General features: G+C 40.4%; 1 protein-coding gene across 3 annotated transcripts in view; it reads left to right on the forward strand.

The window, feature by feature from the left end:
• The first annotated feature begins 1,505 nt into the window (after positions 1 to 1,505).
• Positions 1,506 to 21,838, forward strand: part of LOC135555107 (regulator of G-protein signaling 8-like) — a 23,418-nt gene continuing 3,085 nt past the window's right edge. The window contains exons 1-4 of one of the 3 annotated variants that reach the window (XM_064987465.1): positions 1,506 to 1,721; positions 2,062 to 2,128; positions 18,415 to 18,519; positions 20,332 to 20,393. In XM_064987465.1, coding sequence (XP_064843537.1) covers positions 18,419 to 18,519; positions 20,332 to 20,393 — 163 coding nt within the window. In that variant the 5' untranslated portion in view covers positions 1,506 to 1,721; positions 2,062 to 2,128; positions 18,415 to 18,418. Of the gene's footprint in view, positions 1,722 to 2,061; positions 2,129 to 18,406; positions 18,520 to 20,331; positions 20,394 to 21,838 lie in introns of those variants that run through there. The other 2 variants (XM_064987464.1, XM_064987463.1) reach the window with 2 other exon arrangements.

The following is a 21,838-nucleotide window of genomic DNA, read 5'->3' on the forward strand; positions in this document are numbered from 1 at the left end:
ATAGAACTGTTCAGCCATAATGAATATTGTTATGTTTGGAGGAAAAAGTGGGAGGCTTGCAAGCCAAGGAACATCCCAACCGTGAAGCAATAGGGTGGCAGCATCATGTTGTGGGGGTGCTTTGCTGCAGGAGGGACTGGTGCACTTCACAAAATAGATTAAATTATGTGGATGTATTGAAACAACATCTCAAGACATCAGTCAGTTAAAGCTTGGTCGCAAATGGGTCTTCCAAATGGACAATGACCCCAAGCATACTTCCAAAATTGTGGCAAAATGGCTTAAGGACAACAAAGTCAAGGTATTGGAGTGGCCATTTCAAAGTCCTGACCTCAATCCCATACAAAATTTGTGGTCAGAACTGAAAAAGCATGTGCGAGCAAGGAGGCCTACAAACCTGACTCAGTTACACCAGCTCTGTCAGGAGGAATGTGCCAACATTAACCCAACTTATTGTGGGAAGCCTTTGGAAGGCTACCTGAAACGTCTGACCCAAATTGAACAATTTAAAGGCAATGCTACCAAATGCTAATTGAGTGTATGTAAACTTCTGACCCATTGGGAAAGTGATGACAGAAATAAAAGCTGAAGTAAATAATTCTCTCTACTATTATTCTGATATTTAACATTCTTAAAATAAAGTGGTGATCCTAACTGACCTAAAACAGGGAATTTTTATTAGGATTAAATGTCAGAAATTATGAAAAACTGAGGTTAAATGTATTTGGCTAAGGTGTATGTGAACATCCGACTTCAACTGCATACAGTATGTCACTCCCCTTGGTTCCTTTCCCAGGCGTCATTGTTTCTGTTTCAGTATCATGTCTGTGCGTTTTTCGAGTTTCTTGTTTTGGAATATGTTGCATTTTTTCATTACAAACGTTCACTCCCTGAACTTGCTTCCCGACTCTCAGGGCACAACCTTACAGCTTAATTCCATCTTCCAGCATCATTATTATCTTCTATCAGCTGAACAATGTTTCTGTCCCACCTTTTATCCCTACAGTGCCTAGAACAGTATATTATTTTTTATAAAGATCCAGTCTAGAACTGTTTTTATAGAGCCTCTGTCCAGAAAAGTATATTTCTATTTAGCCACTGTATATGTCTAGCCATACATCATCTAAACAACCACTCTGCTAGAGCTTGGCTTGTCTTCACAAAATTCCCTTACCGCAAAAACACATGCATTTCACTTGATCAGATATGAATTGTTCCAAAAACATGTTTTCACACGTTTTCATGTGAAGTTAATGTGACAACATGTAAATCAATATATGATTACATGAAACTAAACATATGAAAACATGTGATTTCAAGTGAAGGGTTCCAAAAATAAGTTTTCACATGATTTCACGTGAATGTTCACGTGAAATCATGTGGATTTTCTGTATGGGTTCCCTGTGCGTTAACAATGTTCTCTGCCTTTCCCTCCTTCTCTGTTTCTCCCTCTTCCTAACCCCTTCGCCCCGTTTCCTTTCCCCCCTACCACGTTTTCACACTGATGAGCATGCTGCGTGGCTCCTAGCCTCCTACTTACGGCAATTGTAATAGTAACAGCAGATATAATCGCCACACAAGAGGAGTGCCATCACAGACAAACACACACTCACGCACACACCGACGTGGATAAATAGCGGCTTGTTCCTCTCAAACGTACGCTGGGGAGGAAAAGAGAGAAAGTGTCCACCTGCGCTGATCAAATACACAAGAGGGCTAAGGTAAAACATCATCCATATTCATCTTACTAGTAGATTGCTACATTACTATAATACTACATTACTATACATTACATATAAGTCCACTATGGATAAAGGATGGGAAGCAGACTGTCGTTATGTACATCTGCTGTCAATGTGTCTGATCACCAGAATAGAAAAGATGGAGACGGTTTGTTTACAGGACAGATAACTGTCATCATCTGGAAACACACAGTTAGAAACATGAGAAGATAGTTTATTTACTACTCCAAATATAGTTTGGTTTTGGTTATTGCTTATTTACATCAGCAGTGCATTGTTTACACATTTAGAAATTGTAGTATGTGTGCGTGTATGTCAGTAAATGTCCGACAGTGGAGGAGCTACAGACAGAGGGGATTTGAAGCACCCACAAATCCCACCTACAGGTATAACACCGCTCTCTCACTCTCTTCTATCTCAATCATTATCTCACCTCTTTATCATTTATCACACAAGGGTAATCCAACAAATATTTATCATCCTTGGGTATAGAAATAATCAATATCGTTCCTCCCTCCCTCTCATCTCTCCACTCCTCCCTTGTCCCTTACATCTCAGTACTCCTCCCACCCTTTTCAGCATATATTACCCAAAAACCTGCCCCTAATCAAACAGAGATTCTGCCTGGCCACTCTCAACTCAGAAACATTATATGAACATCTACATCCAAAAAGTGTGCATTTGAAAGAGAAAACAGCTATAGCTACCTGAATCTAGATACAGCTACAGTATTTTAAGCCAAATGACCCTACAAAGGGTTAGTAACTGTGAAAGCTTTCAACGGAATGAGCTGTCAAGCTTATTCAGTCTGGATAGAGTGGTTTGCAAACCTAATCCCCCAAATACATTGATTACATAAAAACCTAAAGTCAGGATTAAGAGCATCATTTCTGACTCAGCAGAAAATAACATTTAAAAAAATAACAAAAGAAGGGCAATGTTCAAACTTGTAATCAAATACTTCATAATCATCTGCCCAGTGGTTATTATCCAACAAGATCTCACATTTTCACTGCATAATTAGACGTTGATCTACGTTCTTTAAATGTCAAATTTCATAGTTGCTCCAAACATTACATTTCTATGTGTTTTTGTTGCTCCTGTTGGACTATTGTTCCATTTCACTAAACGTCAAATTTCGAAGTTAAGGATTAGGTTTTGGCAGTCATTCTGAATGGTTAAGGTTTGGGATATGGTTCATCCTTAAGAGTCCATCGATGCACATGTGCATCAATCTCAGTAACACAGTAAAAAAAATCCTCATCAAAATCCATCAGTTTAAGATAGACATATCTGCATGGGCTGCGTCTCAATCCACCTCATCCGCCCATGTCGCCCTTCCGCATCTGCAGTCGAAGGTAACCAAGCTACAGATGTGTTTGTCACATCTCCTAGACACTTAAAAACCTTATTCCTTATGATTTATTTTTGATAGTCTTTTTTTGCCATTTAGAACTGTGTTATTCAATGCGTTTGTAGGGGCTATGGTAGTAAAGGCCAAATTAAATATTTTATCAAATCATTTTTCAACCTAATTTTTATACCAAAAGGGGTCCTCGAATTCTTAATCAAATAGCCCAATGATCCATGATATGACCATCTTAAAAATATTCCATATGTTAGCTTAGTACCCCCCCCCACCAACGTCTTAGACTTTCAGAGGTTAAAACCAAAAATAAAAATAAATAAAAACAGTGTCCGAGGCTGGAATCAAATACACAACCTTCTGATCCAGAGTCCACCACCTCCACCCCCTCAGCCCACAATGCTGTAGTACAACCCAAGCTTTGAAGCCATTTTCCATCATCCTTAGGACATGGATAGATGTTTAATTTCAACCTGGCTGTATTATCACCTATCCATGATTCCAGAGCAAATTAACAAATAAATGTAGTTTTGTTGTGCTAAGGTTGAGTAACGAAGCACATGTCTGTGCTTGTTGTAAACCGTACAATGATTCTGAAACAGAGATGAAAACGAAGGCTTAAAATGTAATTAGAAATTGCATGCTGCGCACAATGTTATTTTTAGCCAATATTACATCCAAATGTCCCCATTTACATTGTCACTCTGTGCATATATTTAGTTGAAATAGAACTGTTCTCAACACTCAGGGCTGGATGTGTATATGGCCATGGTCAGGGTGCTTACTGCCCTTGTGACATATGCCTCAGTCCCCAACTTCCACCTCCAGGGGGCAGTGAATGTGTGTGTGTGTTTGCGTGGGTGTGTCTTATTTTTTCTTATTTGAAATGGTAATGAGTGCATTAGATTCAATTGCAGCCTACTGGGCAGCAGCACACATGAATATCAACCTCTCTGTAGAACAAAAGTGACATTAATATGATCATACATCACTGTGCCTGAAGAGAGCTAGGGTAAAAATAGATAGACAGTGTTAGTTTGATGAACTGAGACTGGCTTTACCCCATGCCTGTCGAGGTGTGCCATGCATCAGGGCTGATGTGTTTATCAGGATCAGGTCTACTCTATGAGAGTGTATAGAGATAGCCTACACTCAGTTGTGTATACTGCAAAGCTGGCATAACAAGGCAAGGACATCAGTGAGACAGCAAGCTGCACCCTGCAGAACAGACAACAGGGCTTATTTTAGAGTTAGATTACCTGAGAGGGTAAGGTCAATGCCTCTGTGTATAAAAGCATGATAGCTGGGGGTCCACATAACAATGTTCATGAAGGGTAACCGTTGGCAGTGGCAACACGTACACAAATAGGGATGTGAGAGATATAGAGAGAGTGATGAGGTAGGGATGGAAAGAGGGTAGAGAGAAGAATGGAATCAGTTCAAACAGATTCAAGTTTGCCCCTCGGAGACAAACTGGACATCAGACAGATAGATGGATAGACAGAGCAGGGCAGGGACAGGCAGACAACCTTAGCCTTAAACAAAGACAGCAGAGCAGCATAGGTCTGTAATGCCAGAAATAGCCCATAAACAGCCTGGGAAGGTTTCAGCACTGGCACTCATCTTTTGGACAGGGACACAGATGGTATCCAAATGTGTGCATGCGCATACCCTTATACAAAAGTGGACACACATACAGATACATACAATAAATAAAAAGGACACTGAATTATTCAGTGTTCCCATGATGTTTAACTCACACGGGAAGTAAGTGATTGCAGCAATTCTTCTCTCCATACCTAATGCAACGTTTAGATAATACTGTACTTTAGCAACAAAGAGAAACTCTGCATGGTGGGAAACTGCTTGCACCAAGTCAACAGGGTGGTTATTCCAACCTGGTCTCAGAGCATTTTGTATTATTCTGTACATAAATCAGAAACACTTGATTTAGTATGATATGTGACTCGTTTCAGGAAACTAGGCATATGTCGCGCGTCAATACTTCACAGGAAAGTCATTTGAAAGTAAACTTTTTTTATCATATGAGTTTTTGGGCAAAAATGCCTTCGGGAACATGTGAACTTTCATGTGCCTTAATATCAAATGTGTATGCCATCTGTAAATACGAATACAATTGTTAAATTACAGGGCAAATTGGTTTAGCCACAGAAAAAGGAAACAACCTTCCTGCTAGCCATGATTAGCGGCAATAATGAGTGGGCTGGGCATGCCGAGAGATGAGTTGGGATTGGTCTGCCATTTAATGTAATATGAGCTGGTCAGTATGTGTAGGTAATCCTTTCTAACTCAGCTTTTTTGAAAGATATCATATAGTACAAGTGCATAAGTGTTGCGCTCCACTTTCTGGAGGACCGAGTTTTGAAATCAGTGGAATTAGAATTTGATATCTAAGGAGCTGGGAAAAAAATGCAGACGGAGTCGAAAAGAGATCACACAGAATGCTGTGGTATAAAACACCTCTCTCAGGATTCAAACTAAGGGCAACCATGGCATCTGTGATAGAGAGGGAGAAGTGTCCATCCATGTGTATGGGTAAAGATAGTCTATCTACCGACATTTTCAGATATTGCACAATTTTGTCAGAAAGTCTTTTTCATTTCAAGTGAAAGTGTACTGTTAGCTAGCTAGCTTAAGTTAGCTGGCTGGCTCGCTAGCTAACGTTATGTGTATGATCTGTGTATTTATATTATTCTTATCTCAGAGCCATTTGTAATGCTAGTTATAGCCTAATGTTAGCCAGATAACATTGAATCTGGTGGTAAGCTACCTGCAGATTCATGCAGGGTTGTAACGTTATCGGTTGGGATTATGGTTAATTGTTTAGCTTGCTAGCTACATGTCTAAACACAAGACTCCACTATGCAAGTAACCATTTCAATAGAATGCTCATGATATCACTGCAAAAACTGTCGATAGACGTAGCTGGTAAATTCGATCTGGCCATCTACTCTAATTTCAGAGCACTCTCGTCTGAGTGTTCCAGAGCGCAGAATAACTGACGAATTTACGAACGCTCAACACACGTTGAATATGGTTGGTGTCAGTAAACATCAGCAAACAAGTCTAATTCAATTGTTGCAAAGCACAGTTACAGTCACCAACGCTCTGAATAACATGAAAACAGCCTTATCAGCTCTGCCAGTGCGAGTAAAATGGTCAAAGTGAGGTGTTCTAATATTTGTGTCTGGAAGTAGCTAGCAAGCTAGCCAACGTTAGCTAGTTAGCTTCATTGGTTGACTGCCGTTGTGAGGTCAGAACCCTTGGATCAACTCTACTCCTCAGCCAGAGCATCCAGTGTAAGCTCTGAATGTTCCGAGAGTTAAACGCTCTTGACAGCACTCTGAATTTATGAACACCCAGAGTGCACTCTAAGCGCACGCTGGCACTCCAGATTTAATTTACGAACACACCACCCGTAGTATAAACCAGCCTTTAGGCTTAATCTTTGGTTGTTTAGTAGATGGCCTCACATGTCAATCCTGAAATAGATGGGTGGTGCTAAGGCTTTAGAGGGTGTGAATTATGCTGAATGGGTGAAGACAAGAAAGAGCTATCCAGTGGGTGTACCAAAATATTCAAGGGCCATTTACTCAAAAGTGAGGTTACAAGTTTGTCAACTTTCTAAGCAGAATTACTTTCTCATTGTTCCTCAACTGTAGTGTATAATATACAATTTTCTAGCTCTGAGTCTACTTTTGTACAATTTCAAATGTTGCTATATAAGAACGAATCGAGCCAGTTGGTCACATACATTACATTTGGTATGGTTACAGATGGTTCCTTAAAACTGCTTGAGGGGCAGTATTCGGAAATTTGGATGACTGACGTCCCCAAAGTAAACTTCTGGTTACTCAGGCACAAAAGATAGGATATGCATATCATTGGTAGAATTGGATAGAAAACACGCTACCGCTTCTAAAACTGTTAAAATAATGTCTGTGAGGGTAACAGAACTAATATGGCAGGAGAAAACCCGAGGAGAATCCATCCGGGAAAAATGTTTTTGGAGCTCACCACTCATTGAAATGGCTCTCTATGGGAAAATCAAAGGAATACCTCCCAGATTTCCGTTCCTATGTCTTCCAGTAGATGTCAACAGTCTTTAGAAAGAGTTTCAGGTTTGTTTTTTGAAAAATTAGCTAGAATTTGTATATTTTCTAGGTGGCTCCCATTTTGGCAGAAGTTGTCACGCCCTGGCCATAGTTTGCCTTGTATGTTTCTATGTTTTGATTGGTCAGGGTGTGATCTGAGTGGGCATTCTATGTTGGATGTCTTGTTTGTCTATTTCCGTGTTTGGCCTGATATGGTTTTCAATCAGGGGGAGGTGTTTGTCATTGTCTCTGATTGGGAACCATATTTAGGTAGCCTGGGTTTCACTGTGTGTTTGTGGGTGATTGTTCCTGTCTCTGTGTTTTGCACCAGATAGTGCTGTTTCGGTTTTCATACGTTTGTTATTTTGTTAGTTTATCGTGTATAGTTTCCTTATTAAATAAAATTAATCACAACTACGCTGCATTTTGGTCCGCTCCTCCTTCCCACAACGAAAGCCGTGACAGAAGTATTGTGGCGGGCGTGGATGAGGGCGCGCACTTCGTTATTTATTTCCGGTAATGATCCTACTATTCTTTGTCTTAAATTTGACTGTTTATTTACATATTAGGGTACCTGAGGATTGATTAGAAACGTTGTTTGACTTGTTTGGATAAAGTTTATTGGTAACTTTGGCATTCATTTGTATGCATTTTGCATGTCAACTAAACTGACTTTTTGGGGATATAAAGAAGGACTTTATCGAACAAAACAACCATTTGTTATGTAGCTGGGACCCTTGGGATTGCAAACAGAGGAAGATCTTCAAAGGTAAGGAATTTATTTTGTCACTATTTCTGACTTATGTGACGCCTATGCTTGTCTGAAAAAATGTTTGTAATGCTTTTATACGCAGGGTGCTGTCCTCAGATAATCATATGGCATGCTTTCACCGTAAAGCCTTTTTGAAATCTGACAAAGCGGCTGGATTAAAAAGAAGTTAAGCTTTTAAACGATGTAAGACACTTGTATTTTCATTAATGTTTAATACTACCATTTTTTATTTAGAATTTGGCGCGCTCCGATTTCACCCGGATGTTGTCGAATTTGATCCCGGTTGCAGGATTTCCGAACTAAGATTATTAAGGAAAAAATTGAAGTTGGGTGCTTGGTCATGGTGGATGGTTCGGTGTAGTAGCCCAAAAATTGCGAGTTCAAAACTCATCAACTGCTTGCTACTTTGTAACTACTCAGCATGTAAGCTAAACATTCCCTTAACATTTACCCTTCCCTTGACCCTGCAACCTAACTCTTAAACTTAACCCTAGCCTATTGTACTTTTTGGAAGTTCGTAACATATAACACGTTTTGCAAATTCTTAACCTGTTGTATGTTTTGCAAATTCCTAACATATTGTACGTTTTTTCTCATTTGTAACAAATCACTTTTAACAAATTTGTAGCATTTTGTACATTTTAAATATTCATAACATATTACAAATTAATTCGTAAGATATCAAATGAAATTGGTGATGGACATTTACAAATTAACACATACCATGGGAAACGTAACATATCATATAAGTACAGAATACTATGAAATGCTCTGAGACCAGATTGGTTATTCATGCAGTGTTTTATACGCTGCAGTGCTATTCCAAAAAACAATACACTGATTTGAACCGATACATGTTCATGGCCAAATGTCAAGGCCAATGATGTTTTCTTGACAGATGGACATACCAGGATCTGCTCTCCAACTACATTCTCCACACTAAGAACAAGAAAACCATGGCACAGGAAAAAGTCAAAATACCGTAAGGCTCCAAAACAACATCAAAGGGAATTTTTAGACCCAGTACTTTCAGGATCCCTTTTCAGCAACCAGGCATCTTTTTAAAGGAATTGCGAATGTTGTTCTATAAAAAATTCATGAGGAAACTGACATGTTCAAATTTGGAATCCTTTTTATAGCAGCCCCTCCAGGAGTCTGTGCCTGCTGCATGGCTGAATAGAACATTAAGTGGCTTACCCCTGACTACACAGATTTGTCACAGAACTTTATAAATAGCTTTGCAGGCAGACAGACAGGCAGTGTTCCCACCAATGTAGGTGAAGAGATTCAGCTCACGACAGAGCAGAGAAAACGTGAAAACACAGCTCTGCTCTCCACTGCAGAGATTGATTGATTGAATACTTTACTGTCCCTCTAGGGGAAAGTCGTTTGGCAACATACAGCAGTTCCTGGCAAACATACACAAAATCAAAGCACAGGATATACAACACTCCATTTACAGACAACACATATCACAAGACGTACTTCAAACTTATGGATGAATACTGAAAGTTTGGAGTTATGTCAGTGCATAACTGCCATCTTACGGGCTCCTGACCAATTCTGCTATTTTTTGTGCTTTTTTTCGCTGATCGTAACTTTTCTTTGCATAATGTTTCTGCCATCCTATGACTGAAAACAGCTTCTGGACATCAGAACAGCGATCACTAACCTTAATTTGGATGAAGATTTCTGAAAAGTCTGCGCAGGTACAAAAATATTGAGATTTATAAACTAGGCGCAACCTATACAGTACATAAGCATGTTTCCCATTATAAATCAGATTTGTCGTAAAGGTGTCGTAAAACAGTCGTAAATGAGCATAGAAATTCCACCTGGAAAATGCCTCCATTCACATTTTATTGTGACGATAATGCTGTATTTGCTGTATAATTTGGAACTATTGGTATTAGGCCACGGCATGCAAAAATACTTATTGTTGTTCAGTATTTTGTTTTTCAACAACTGGGTTTATATGTTCTGTCTTTGTGTAAACTCTGAGATGAAATAGGCAATTATGTCGCGCTCCTATCGCACAGCAATACTGTATCATTCCCATACTCCTCCATAGGGAATGAAAAGCGTTGAGCTAGACACAGACAGCTCATTTGGGGGCTCATATGAACCACAGAGACTGAGTGTGTAATAATAGCGTGGTCGTGTTGAACCTTGCTTGTTCTCTCGACTTCTCTACCAACAACTAATTGCATACAGAGCTCATAACCTGTATAACTAGACACCTCATAGGGACTAGTGAGCTACTAGCAGGAATCAGTAATACATACACACATTAATTACCAAGAGAGTTTTCATCTATACTCTTCATCTATATTTCTCGAAGCTGTCTATTTACCACCGCATTCGGAAAGTATTCATACCCCTTGACATTTTCCACATATTCTGAAATTGATTCAATTGTTTTTCCTCATCAATTTCCACACAACACCCCATAATGACGAAGCAAAAACACGTTTTTAGAGTCTTCTTGGGTATGACGCTGCAAGCTTGGCACACCTATAATTGGGGAGTTCCTCCCATTCTCACCTGCCGATCCTCTCACGCTCTGTCATATTGCGGTACAGCTATTTTCAGGTCTCTCCAGAGATGTTCAGAGACATACCACTTCTGCGTTGTCATGGCTGTGTGCTTAGGGTCGTTGTCCTGTTGGAAGGTGAACCTTCGCCCCAGTCTGAGGTCCTGAGCACTCTGGAGCAGGTTTTCATCAAGGATCTCTCTGTACTTCATCTTTGCTTCGATTCTGTCTAGTCTCCCAGTCCCTGCCACTGAAAAACATCTCCACAGCATGATGCTGCCAGCACTGTGCTTCACCGTATGCATGGTGCCAGGTTTCCTCCAGACGTGATGCTTGGCATTCAGGCCAAAGAGTTCAATCTTTGGTTACATCAGACCAAAGAGTCTTGTTTCTCATGGTCTGAGAGTCTTTAAATGCCTTTTGGCAAACTCCAAGCAGGCTGTCATGTGCCTTTTACTGAAGAGTGGGTTCCGTCTGGCTATTCTGCCATAAAGGCCTGATTAGAGTGCTGCTGGATGTCCTTCAGGAAGGTTCTCCCATTTCCATAGAGGAACCTTAGAGTTCTGTCAGAGTGACCATTGGGTTGGTTCTTGTTCACCTCCATGACCAAGGCCCTTCTACCACAATTTGCTCTGACATGCACTGTCAATTGTGGGACCGTATATGGAAAGGTGTGTGGCTTTCCAAATCATGCCCAATCAATTGAATTTACCACAGGTGGACTCTAATGAAGTTTTAGAAACATCTCAAGGATGATCGATGGAAACAAGATGCACCTGATGTCAATTTCGAGTCTCATAACAAAGGGTCTGAATACTTATGTAAATAAGGTATTTCCGTTTTATTTATTTATTTTTTAATTAAAAAAGAAAATTCATTATGGGGTATTGTGGTTAGATTGCTGCAGTTTTTTAAATCTATTTTAGAATATGGCTGTAACGTAATAAAATGTGGAAAACTGCTCCAGAGTCCAATGGTGACGAGCTTTACATCACTCCAGCCGATGCTTGGTAATTGAACATGATGATTTTAGGCTTGAGTGTGGCTGTGCTGTCATGGAAACCTATTTCATGAAGCTCCCGACGAACAGTTCTTGTGATAATGTTTCCATGCATCGTCAAGATCGGACGGCAGTCTTGAGTTTGATTTATTAGGGTCCCCATTAGCAGAGCCAAATGTCTTACTGGCGTCCGACGCATAACGGAAAAGACATTACAGACAAAATACTTTACAATTTACATATTTAAAACATTTACATGTGTGTGTGTGTGCATCTATTAGTTACACATAAATGTCAGTACATACACACAACAACTAGAAACAGGTTAGCTGAGAGGGGGAGCGGTGTGGCTTTGTTATCAACAGCTGGAGCACGATCTCTAATATTAAGGAAGTCTTGAGTTTTTGCTCACCTGAGTCAGAATACCTCATGATAAGCTATATATTATTTACCAAGAGTTTAGCTATATTTTTCATAGCTGTCTATTTACCACCACAATCACCAGCAAGTGCACCGACAACATTGTCCCCACAGTGACCATATGTACATATCCCAAATGGATTACAGGCAACATCCTCACTGAGCTAAAGGCTAAAACTGACACTTTCAAGGAGTGGGACATCCATCCGGGTTCTGCTATGACCTCCGACAAGCCATCAAACAGGCAAAGCTTCAATACAGGACAAAGATCGAATCCTACTAAACCAGCTCTGACGCTTGTTGGATGTAACAGGGCTTGCAAACTATCACAGATTACAAAGGGAAACCCAGCCGTTAGCAGCCCAGTGTCATGAGCTTACCAGACGATCTAAATGCCTCGCTTTGAGGTGAGCAACACTGAACCATGCATGAGAGCACAAGCAGTTCTGGATGACTGTGTGATCTCGCTCTCCGTAGCCAATGTTAATAGGACCTTTAAACAGGTTATTGTTCACAAGGCTGCAGCGCAAGTCAGATTACCAGGATGCAGAGCATGCAGCTGGCAGGTATCTTCAATGACATTTTCAACCTCTCACTGACCCAGTCTGTAATACCTAAATGTTTCAAGCAGACTACCACAGTACCTGTGCCAAAACATGCCAAGGTTACCTATCTAAATTCCTATAGCCCCGAAGCACTCACATCTGTAGCCATGAAATGCTTTGAAAGGCTGGTCGTGGCTCACATCAACATTATTATCCTAAACACCCTGGACCCACTCCAATTCGCATACCGCCGCAACAGTTCTATTTTTGTTTCATCAGACCAGAGGACATTTGTCCAAAAAGTACGAGCTTTGTCCCCATTTGCAGTTGTCTGTAGTCTGGCTTGTTTTATGGTGGTTTTGGAACAGTGGCTTCTTCCTTGTGGAGTGGCCTTTCGGGTTATGTCGAGAATAGGACTTGTTTTACTGTGGATATAGGTACTTTTTACCTGTTTCCTCCAGCATCTTAACAAGGTCCTTTGGGATTGATTTGCACTTTTCACACATAAGTACATTCACCTCTAGGAGACAGAACGTGTGTCCTTCCTGAGCGGTATGACGGCTGCATGGTCCCATGGTGTTTATACTTGCGTACTATTGTTTGTACAAATGAACGTGGTACATTCAGGCATTTGGAAATTGCTTCCAAGGATGAACCAGACTTGTTCTAAGTCTAGAAGAGGTCTTGAAATACATCCACAGGTACACCCCCAATTAACTTAAATTATGTCAATTAGCCTATCAGAAGCTTCTAAAGCCATGACATAATTTTCTGGAATTTTCCAAGCTGTTTAATAAAGGCACTTAGTGTACAGTATATACACTTCTAAACCACTGGAATTGTGATACAGTGACTTATAAGTGAAATAATCAGTCTGTAAACAAATGACTTGTGTCATGCACGAAGTAGATGTCCTAACCGACTTACCAAAACTATAGTTTTTTTTTTAACAAGACATTTGTGGAGTGGTTGAAAAAACGTGTTTTAATGACTCCAACCTAGTTAACTTCCAACTTCAACTTGATCTACTGTATCTCAATGACCTCGTACCTCTGCACATCTACTCTGAACTGGTAACCTGTGTATATAGCTAAGTTATCGTTATTCATTGTGTATTTATTCCTTGTGTTATAATTTGTTTTTTATTTTTCTCTCTGCATTGTTGGGAAGGGCCCGTAAGTGAGCATTTCACTGTTAGTCTACACCTATTCTTTACAAACCATGTGACAAATAAAATGTTTTTTTTTTTTGAAAATGTATGTGTTCATGAATTTGTTTTTGTTTGGAATAGAGTGGGATTTTGAGTCTTTGGCCGGACTGTAATGTTTGTAATGTACTGGTTGTACAGCAGGTGTGTGATGTCTTTATTGATGTGTCTGGCTTTTTAGATGGTTCTGGTTTTATAGAAGGATGATATGCTTTGGCACTTGACATAGCAGACTTTGCTTGAAATGTTGACAGTTTTGCAAATTGTGTGGGTTTTTGAGTGAACTATACCAGCCAAGGAAGCAGAAGGTGAGAATGCTTTAGTTGAATGCCTTATAGAAGAGATGGAGTATTGTGTTCTAAATGAGGAAGTGCAGTCTTTGTTGTCCTTTTTTGAATATTGCTTTTGTGTTAGAATTCCAGGTTAGTGTAGAGTCGAGGATTGTTCCCAGGGAGTGGTATGCTTTTACAGTGTCAATATTTTCTGTGTTGATTTTGACCGGTTCCAGATCCTCAGCTTTTGTTTGGAAGTTGGAGATATATATATTTTTTGGGGGGGACGTCTAGCTGTAGTGAGTGATTGTTGCTCCATTCTGTGAATGTGTGTATTTCTTGTCTGTAGTTGTGTTCTTGAATGCCTAACATGATTCTGACCATGGCTGTGCCATCTGCAAATTTGATGGTGTGGCAGAGCATGGCTTTGCGTAATTTGTAAACAATATGAAGAGAACTGGTGAAATGACACTTCCTTGGGGATAACTGCGTTGCTGGGTATGGAATGGGAAAGGGCAGAGTTCACCCTCACTGTTTGAGGGAGGTTATTCAGGACGCTGTCAACCCATCTGATGATGTTGCTGTTGTCCATACATTTCTGCAAAAGGAGATGTGGTTGAATGGTGTTGAATGCTGAAGAGAAGACCAGGATCAGAATCCAGGCATATGATTTTGGTGTATCTAAGTGCTGGTGCAGGGTGAGCATGAAGAATCACAGAGTGTCCTCTGTAATCCGCACTGCTTTGTATGTGAATTGTAGGGGGTCCAACAGCTGTTCTGTTATCATCTCTATTGACATGAGGGCAACAGGTCTATAATCGTTGAGGAATTTCAGTTTAGGGATCTTAGAGAATTATCACAGCTGATACTGATCTGTAGATAGTCAAGGGACATTTCGAGAGCTTGGGACTATAAGGTTATATCTGCAATTTTGTCCAAATTGAGTTATTTACACAGTCTTGTTCTGTTCAATGTTCTCTACCTACAGTGCCTTCAGAAAGTATTCACACCCCTTGACTTTTTCCACATCTTGTTGTGTTACAGCCTGAATTTAACACACACACAACACACACAAAGCGTTCTAATAAACCTGCTCTGCCTAGATGGAATCTATGAGTGGAATCTTAAGAGTGCATGATGAGAAGGCCTATTAAAGTGATTTTTGCATGCAATTTTTCCAATTACAGCAGACGCCAAAACAATCCTCCATGACGCCTCCTCCAACACCCACCAATGTTTCTCTGTAGAGGAAGTGCTAGTTTAGATAGATGCTGAAATACAATAGTAATATAATACATTTTAGCAGACAATTTTATCCAAAGTGCCCTAGAATTAACTAATATATTCTGTATGTATGGTAGCACATTCATGAATCAAACCAACAACCTCAGTGTTTCTAGCAGCACCATGTTCCATCCAATTAAACCATCTTAACCAACAATATATATTGTTTTGCAATATAGTGGCCTGTAGGAATCAAGCTTATTGAAAAAGGAAAAGCTTTTGTGATACAAGCAGTTTGTTGATATTGTAGTGGGACTGCCGGTGGCATCTGGCTTTAGGGTAATGATCACCAAAGGAAGTAATATTACACTAACTACCCTGTTGTTCATAAGTATAAAAAGACCAGACTCTATTTCTTTCCAACTACCCCTCTCTCTTTATTCGCCAGCAGAGAAATACTGCAAACACCAGTTATTTAAAAGAGGAGTCCTTGGATTACAGAAGCTTGACTGACCATTCCAAGAACACCAAGAGGCAAAGCAACACTGAGTACTCTAACAATTTACCCACCAATGGGATGGAGATCATGTCACCAATGTAACTAACTACAGATGGGGGAACTCATTCCTCTCATTCCATTTTGGCATATTGAGCACTCAGCAGTGTTTGGTGTGCGTGTTATCAGGGGAAATAGGTGCATGGTAGAGAGGCTTGAGGCTCACTATCCAGATTGGATGTTCTCTGGTAGCTAGCTGATGGGTATTCATGTTGGCTTCTCCAAATGGAGCTACACCTGCTTTCTATGTCTATCTGGTGTGTCTCTTTAGAGCAATGACTCTAATCAGATCCATCAATATGTCTGTCTGTCTGATCCTACAGCAGCTGGCCAATAGGTCATGATATGAAACGTTACTGTTTGATAAGTCAGGTAGAACTTTACTGGCCATTTCTTTCATTTGATGATTACATCAACAACCGGTGTCCATGATACACCATAGAAAAAACATTGAACAGATTGATTGTGTGATATGTAGTGTGAGTGAGTAAGTAGAAATATGTCGAAGGCAAATTACTATGTGTCATCAGGTCGGTGTATATTAAACAAATGTGAAGTGATGTTTTAGTAAACTTCATGAGGCACATCCTGAAACTGTGCTCTCCCACTTCCAACATCTGAATACCTGGATGCAAACATTTAATTATGTAGTCATTGGATGGATCAATACACTGATCCACAGACCTTGGCCTTGCTCATGACTGACCCATCAGCATAGTGACTACAGGCAGGAGGTTTAGATCTGAGCACTTTCCTCGACGACTACGTTTAGAGCTGTAGGTGTACATGTTCCCTGTACTTGCCCTCTTCAAAGGGGGGGACACTCTTGACCCAAACTGCTACAGACCTGTATCTATCCTGCCCTGCCTTTCTAAAGTCTTCGAAAGCCAAGTCAACAAACAGATTACCGACCATTTCGAATCTCACCATACCTTCTCTGCAATGCAATCTGGTTTCAGAGCTGGTCATGGGTGCACCTCAGCCAAGCTCAAGGTCCTAAACGATATCTTAACCGCCATCGATAAGAAACATTACTGTGCAGCCGTATTCATTGATCTGGCCAAGGCTTTCGACTCTGTCAATCACCACTTCCTCATCGGCAGACTAGACAGCCTTGGTTTCTCAAATGATTGCCTTGCCTGGTTCACCAACTACTTCTCTGATAGAGTTCAGTGTGTCAAATCGGAGGGTCTGCTGTCCGGACCTCTGGCAGTCTCTATGGGGGTGCCACAGGGTTCAATTCTTGGAACGACTCTCTTCTCTGTATACATCAATGATGTCGCTCTTGCTGCTGGTGAGTCTCTGATCCACCTCTACGCAGACGACACCATTCTGTATACTTCTGGCCCTTCTTTGGACACTGTGTTAACAACCCTCCAGGCAAGCTTCAATGCCATACAACTCTCCTTCCGTGGCCTTCAATTGCTCTTAAATACAAGTAAAACTAAATGCATGCTCTTCAACCGATCACTGCCTGCACCTGCCCGCCTGTCCAACATCACTACTCTGGACTGCTCTGACTTAAAATACGTGGACAACTACAAATACCTAGGTGTCTGGTTAGACTGTAAACTCTCCTTCCAGGCCCACATCAAACATCTCCAATCCAAAGTTAAATCTAGAATTGGCTTCCTATTTCGCAACAAAGCATCCTTCACTCATGCTGCCAAACATACCCTTGTAAAACTGACCATCCTACCAATCCTCAACTTCGGCGATGTCATTTACAAAATAGCCTCCAATACCCTACTCAACAAATTGGATGCAGTCTATCACAGTGCAATCCGTTTTGTCACCAAAGCCCCATATACTACCCACCATTGCGACCTGTGCTCTCTCGTTGGCTGGCCCTCACTTCATACTCGTCGCCAAACCCACTGGCTCCATGTCATCTACAGACCATGCTAGGTAAAGTCCCCCCTTATCTTAGCTCGCTGGTCACCATAGCATCACCCACCTGTAGCACGCGCTCCAGCAGGTATATCTCTCTGGTCACCCCCAAAACCAATTCTTTCTTTGGCAGCCTCTCCTTCCAGTTCTCTGCTGCCAATGACTGGAACGAACTACAAAAATCTCTGAAACTGGAAACACTTATCTCCCTCACTAGCTTTAAGCACCAACTGTCAGAGCAGCTCACAGATTACTGCACCTGTACATAGCCCACCTATAATTTAGCCCAAGCAATTACCTCTTTCCCTACTGTATTTATTTATTTATTTTATTTATTTATTTATTTTGTTCCTTTGCACCCCATTATTTTTAATTTCTACTTTGCACATTCTTCCACTGCAAATCTACCATTCCAGTGTTTTACTTGCTATATTGTATTTACTTTGCCACCATGGCCTTTTTTTGCCTTTACCTCCCTTATCTCACCTCATTTGCAGTCATCGTATATAGACTTGTTAATACTGTATTATTGACTGTATGTTTGTTTTACTCCATGTGTCGTTGTATGTGTCAAACTGCTTTGCTTTATCTTGGCCAGGTCACAATTGTAAATGAGAACTTGTTCTCAACTTGCCTACCTGGTTAAATAAAGGTGAAAAAAATTAGAGGACAGTCTAAATTTGATATAATAGGTTTTCATGTCATGTGATCAGTAATCAGGAGAGGTACTTTCTTGTGTGCTTCTATTCCATTCTCCCATTCATATGAGTAGAACCATGAAGACCAGACTAGGCTGCCTGTCCAATAGTTCTGACTCATATCCCGACTTCACTGAGTTCCTGCCCCCTGCCCAGGACAGGGCCACCAGATGCCGAAAGTAAGTAGAAATTTTCATCAGATGGCATTGTTCCAGTCCCTCCCATTGATATAGAATGTAGGTATTATTACTCGCAATGCCCGAAATATGTCATACAGTTGAAGTCGGATGTTTATATAAACTTGTGTTTTTCAACCACTCCACCAATGTCTTGTTAAGCAAGTCGGTTAGGACATCTACTTTGTGGATGGCACAAGTCATTTTTCCAACAATTGTTTACAGACAGATTATTTCACTTATAATTCACTGTACCACAATTACAGTGGGTCAGAAGTGTACATACACTAAGTTGACTGTGTCTTTAAACAGCTTGGAAAATTCCAGAAAACTTTGTCATGGCTTTAGAAGCTTCCGGTAGGCTAATTGACATCATTTGAGTCAATTGAAGGTGTACCTGTGGATGTCTTTCAATGCCTACCTTCAAACTCAGTGCATATTTGCTTGACATCATAGGAAAATCAAAAGAAATCAGCCAAGACCTCAGAAAAAAATGGTAGACCTACCACAAGTCTGGTTCATCCTTGGGAGCAATTTCCAAACGCCTGAAGGTACCACGCTCATCTGTACAAACATTAGTATGCAGTCTAATCACCATGGGACCATGCAGCCGTCATAACGTTCAGGAAGGATACACGTTCTGTCTCCTAGAGATTAACATACTTTGGTGCAAAAAGTGCAACTCAATCCCAGAAACACAGCACAGGACCTTGTGAAGATGCTGGAGGAAACAGGTACAAAAGTATCTATATCCACAGTAAAATCAGTCCTATAATCGACATACCTGAAAGGCCGCTCAGCAAGGAAGAAGCAACTGCTCCAAAACCGCCATAAAAAAGCCAGACTACGGTTTGCAACTGCACATGGGGACAAAGATAGTACTTTTTGGAGGATTGTTCTCTGGTCTGATGAAACAAAAATAGAACTGTTTGGCCATAATGACCATCGTTATGTTTGGAGGAAAAAGGGGGAGGCTTGCAAGCCAAAGAACACCATCCCAACCATGAAGCACGGGGGTGGCAGCATCATGTTGTGGGGGTGCTTTGCTGAAGGGTGGCCTGGTGCACTTCACAAAATAGATGTCATCATGAGGGAGGGAAAATGATGTGGATATATTGAAGCACCATCTCAAGACATTAGTCAGGAAGTTAAAGCTTGGTCGCAAATGGGTCTTCCAAATGGACAATGACCCGAAGCATATTTCCAAAATTGTGGCAAAATCGGGACAACAAAGTCAAGGTATTGGAGTGGCCATCTCAAAGCCCTGACCTCAATCCCATAGAAAATGTGTGGTCAGAACTGAAATAGTGTGCACGAGCAAGGAGGCCTACAAACCTGACTCAGTTACACCAGCTCTGTCAGGAGGAATGGGAAAAAATTCACCCAACTTATTGTGGGAAGCTTGTGGAAGGCTATTTAAAGCAATGCTTCCAAATACTAATTGAGTGTATGTAGAATTCTGACACACTGGGAATATGATTAAAGAAATAATAGCTGAAATAAATCATTCTCCCTACTATAACTCTGACATCTCACATTCTTTAAAAAAATGGTGATTCTAACTGACCTAAAACAGGGAACGTTTACTCAGATTAAATGTCAGGAATTGTGAAAAACTCAGTTTATATGTATTTGGCTAAGGTGTATATACACTTCTGACTTCAGCTGTATGTAATAAGACTGCGCGATTGAGGTGTAGACTCTTTTTGAGCCGCCTCTTAAACTATAAATGTGTGTGTGTTGAATTGCCTTTATCTGCATGGTTGCATACACATTTGAAAACATGTCACTGTATCTTTCTGTCTTTTCTTTAAGGCTGTCAAAAGATGAAGTCATTCTGTGGGCAGATTCCTTCGATGTTCTTCTGTCGAACAAGTGTAAGTCCCTTTTCATTGACAAGTATCAGTCAATCCTTCTCCTTAGAGTTAGATATGAGAAATTGAACCAAAATAAGGAGGAAACAGCATTTTCTTTTTTATCAACCAACCCCTCCAAAAACTGTCCGTGCCATTGTTAACGAAGCAAACCACGCAACTGTACCAATTACATTTTTTCCTCAGTCCCATTCTATACCCCCTCTGTTCCCTTTGAATAATGATTGTCTTTCTGTTTCCTATCTGAGGATGGCTCCCCACATCAGTCCATTTCTTTCCCCCTAAACCCTTCTTATGTAAGATCCGCTGTCTGTCTGGCTATTGATGTGTGACTCATTGTGTTACTCCTCAACACACAATGAGTCACACGCTTCGTTGTGACCTTCTCTGTGGATTACACAATAACACACATGCAAACACACACACAGACTCACAAGCACACACATAGCGTTCACGTGCAGGCACACACACACACGTGACAGGTTAAGTGTGTTCATAATAACAGGCCATCTGAAGAGACTTTCAGTGTTCTCTCTCTCACTCGCACATACACTCTAACTAGAGAACCCGACAAAAAGGACAGAAAAGGGAGTGATAGCTGTAGGCTCTCCACAGGGAGCGGAAAACTAGACTGCACAGTAGGAAGACAGACGACCGACCTTGACTTTAGTTCTATTTACTTTAATTTTTCATTTTTTCAGTGCGTCAATGAACAACAACTTCCTGTTTTTTAATATTACAATAATATTTTGTCCAAACTAGAGATATACTCACAACTCAAGTCATATGGTAATGTTATCTTAATGGTCATTTGTAATGTAATGTGTGAATGTTTCAAATTAGCATTTGTCTCTATTGAGTTAATCAAGCAGTACTGTAAACCCTTCTACTAACTCTTTAACAGGTGGTGCTGTTGTATAACATAGACAGATTGGTGTAAACTTCAATCATGGTTTGACGTCACATCCACACGTAACCTCTTATGACCCTAGCTGCATGAAAGTCTAGGCTCTCAGTCTGCTTGTTCCTGGAATTGACAAATATTATCCTCAGACAGAAGGATACAAAGGAAAACACTTCTGTAACCGGTTTCGCCAAACACAATTTTTTTTATTATTACAACTGCGACCTGGCAATGAGTAAAGAGACCTTGATGCTGAACTAAATCTATGTTTTTCAATATTAAATTATAATCTTTATGTGTACATTAGCTCTCTCTGTGTAGTGTATTTCTGCATTCTGTAAGGAAAATCGAATGAGAGTGAGAAATGAACACTGACCTACAGCACAGTCAGACATTGGAAGGCCTTTGCTTGACTACCAGATAATAGCCTATTCCTAAAGAGGTTAATTAATTAAAACCTATAAAAATATAAGCTAATATATGGAATTGTTTTAAGATGGTCATACCATGGATAATTGAGCTCTTTGATTTAGAATTTTAGCAC

This window comes from Oncorhynchus masou, chromosome 15, assembly GCF_036934945.1.
Source record: "Oncorhynchus masou masou isolate Uvic2021 chromosome 15, UVic_Omas_1.1, whole genome shotgun sequence".
Lineage (NCBI taxonomy): Eukaryota > Metazoa > Chordata > Actinopteri > Salmoniformes > Salmonidae > Oncorhynchus > Oncorhynchus masou.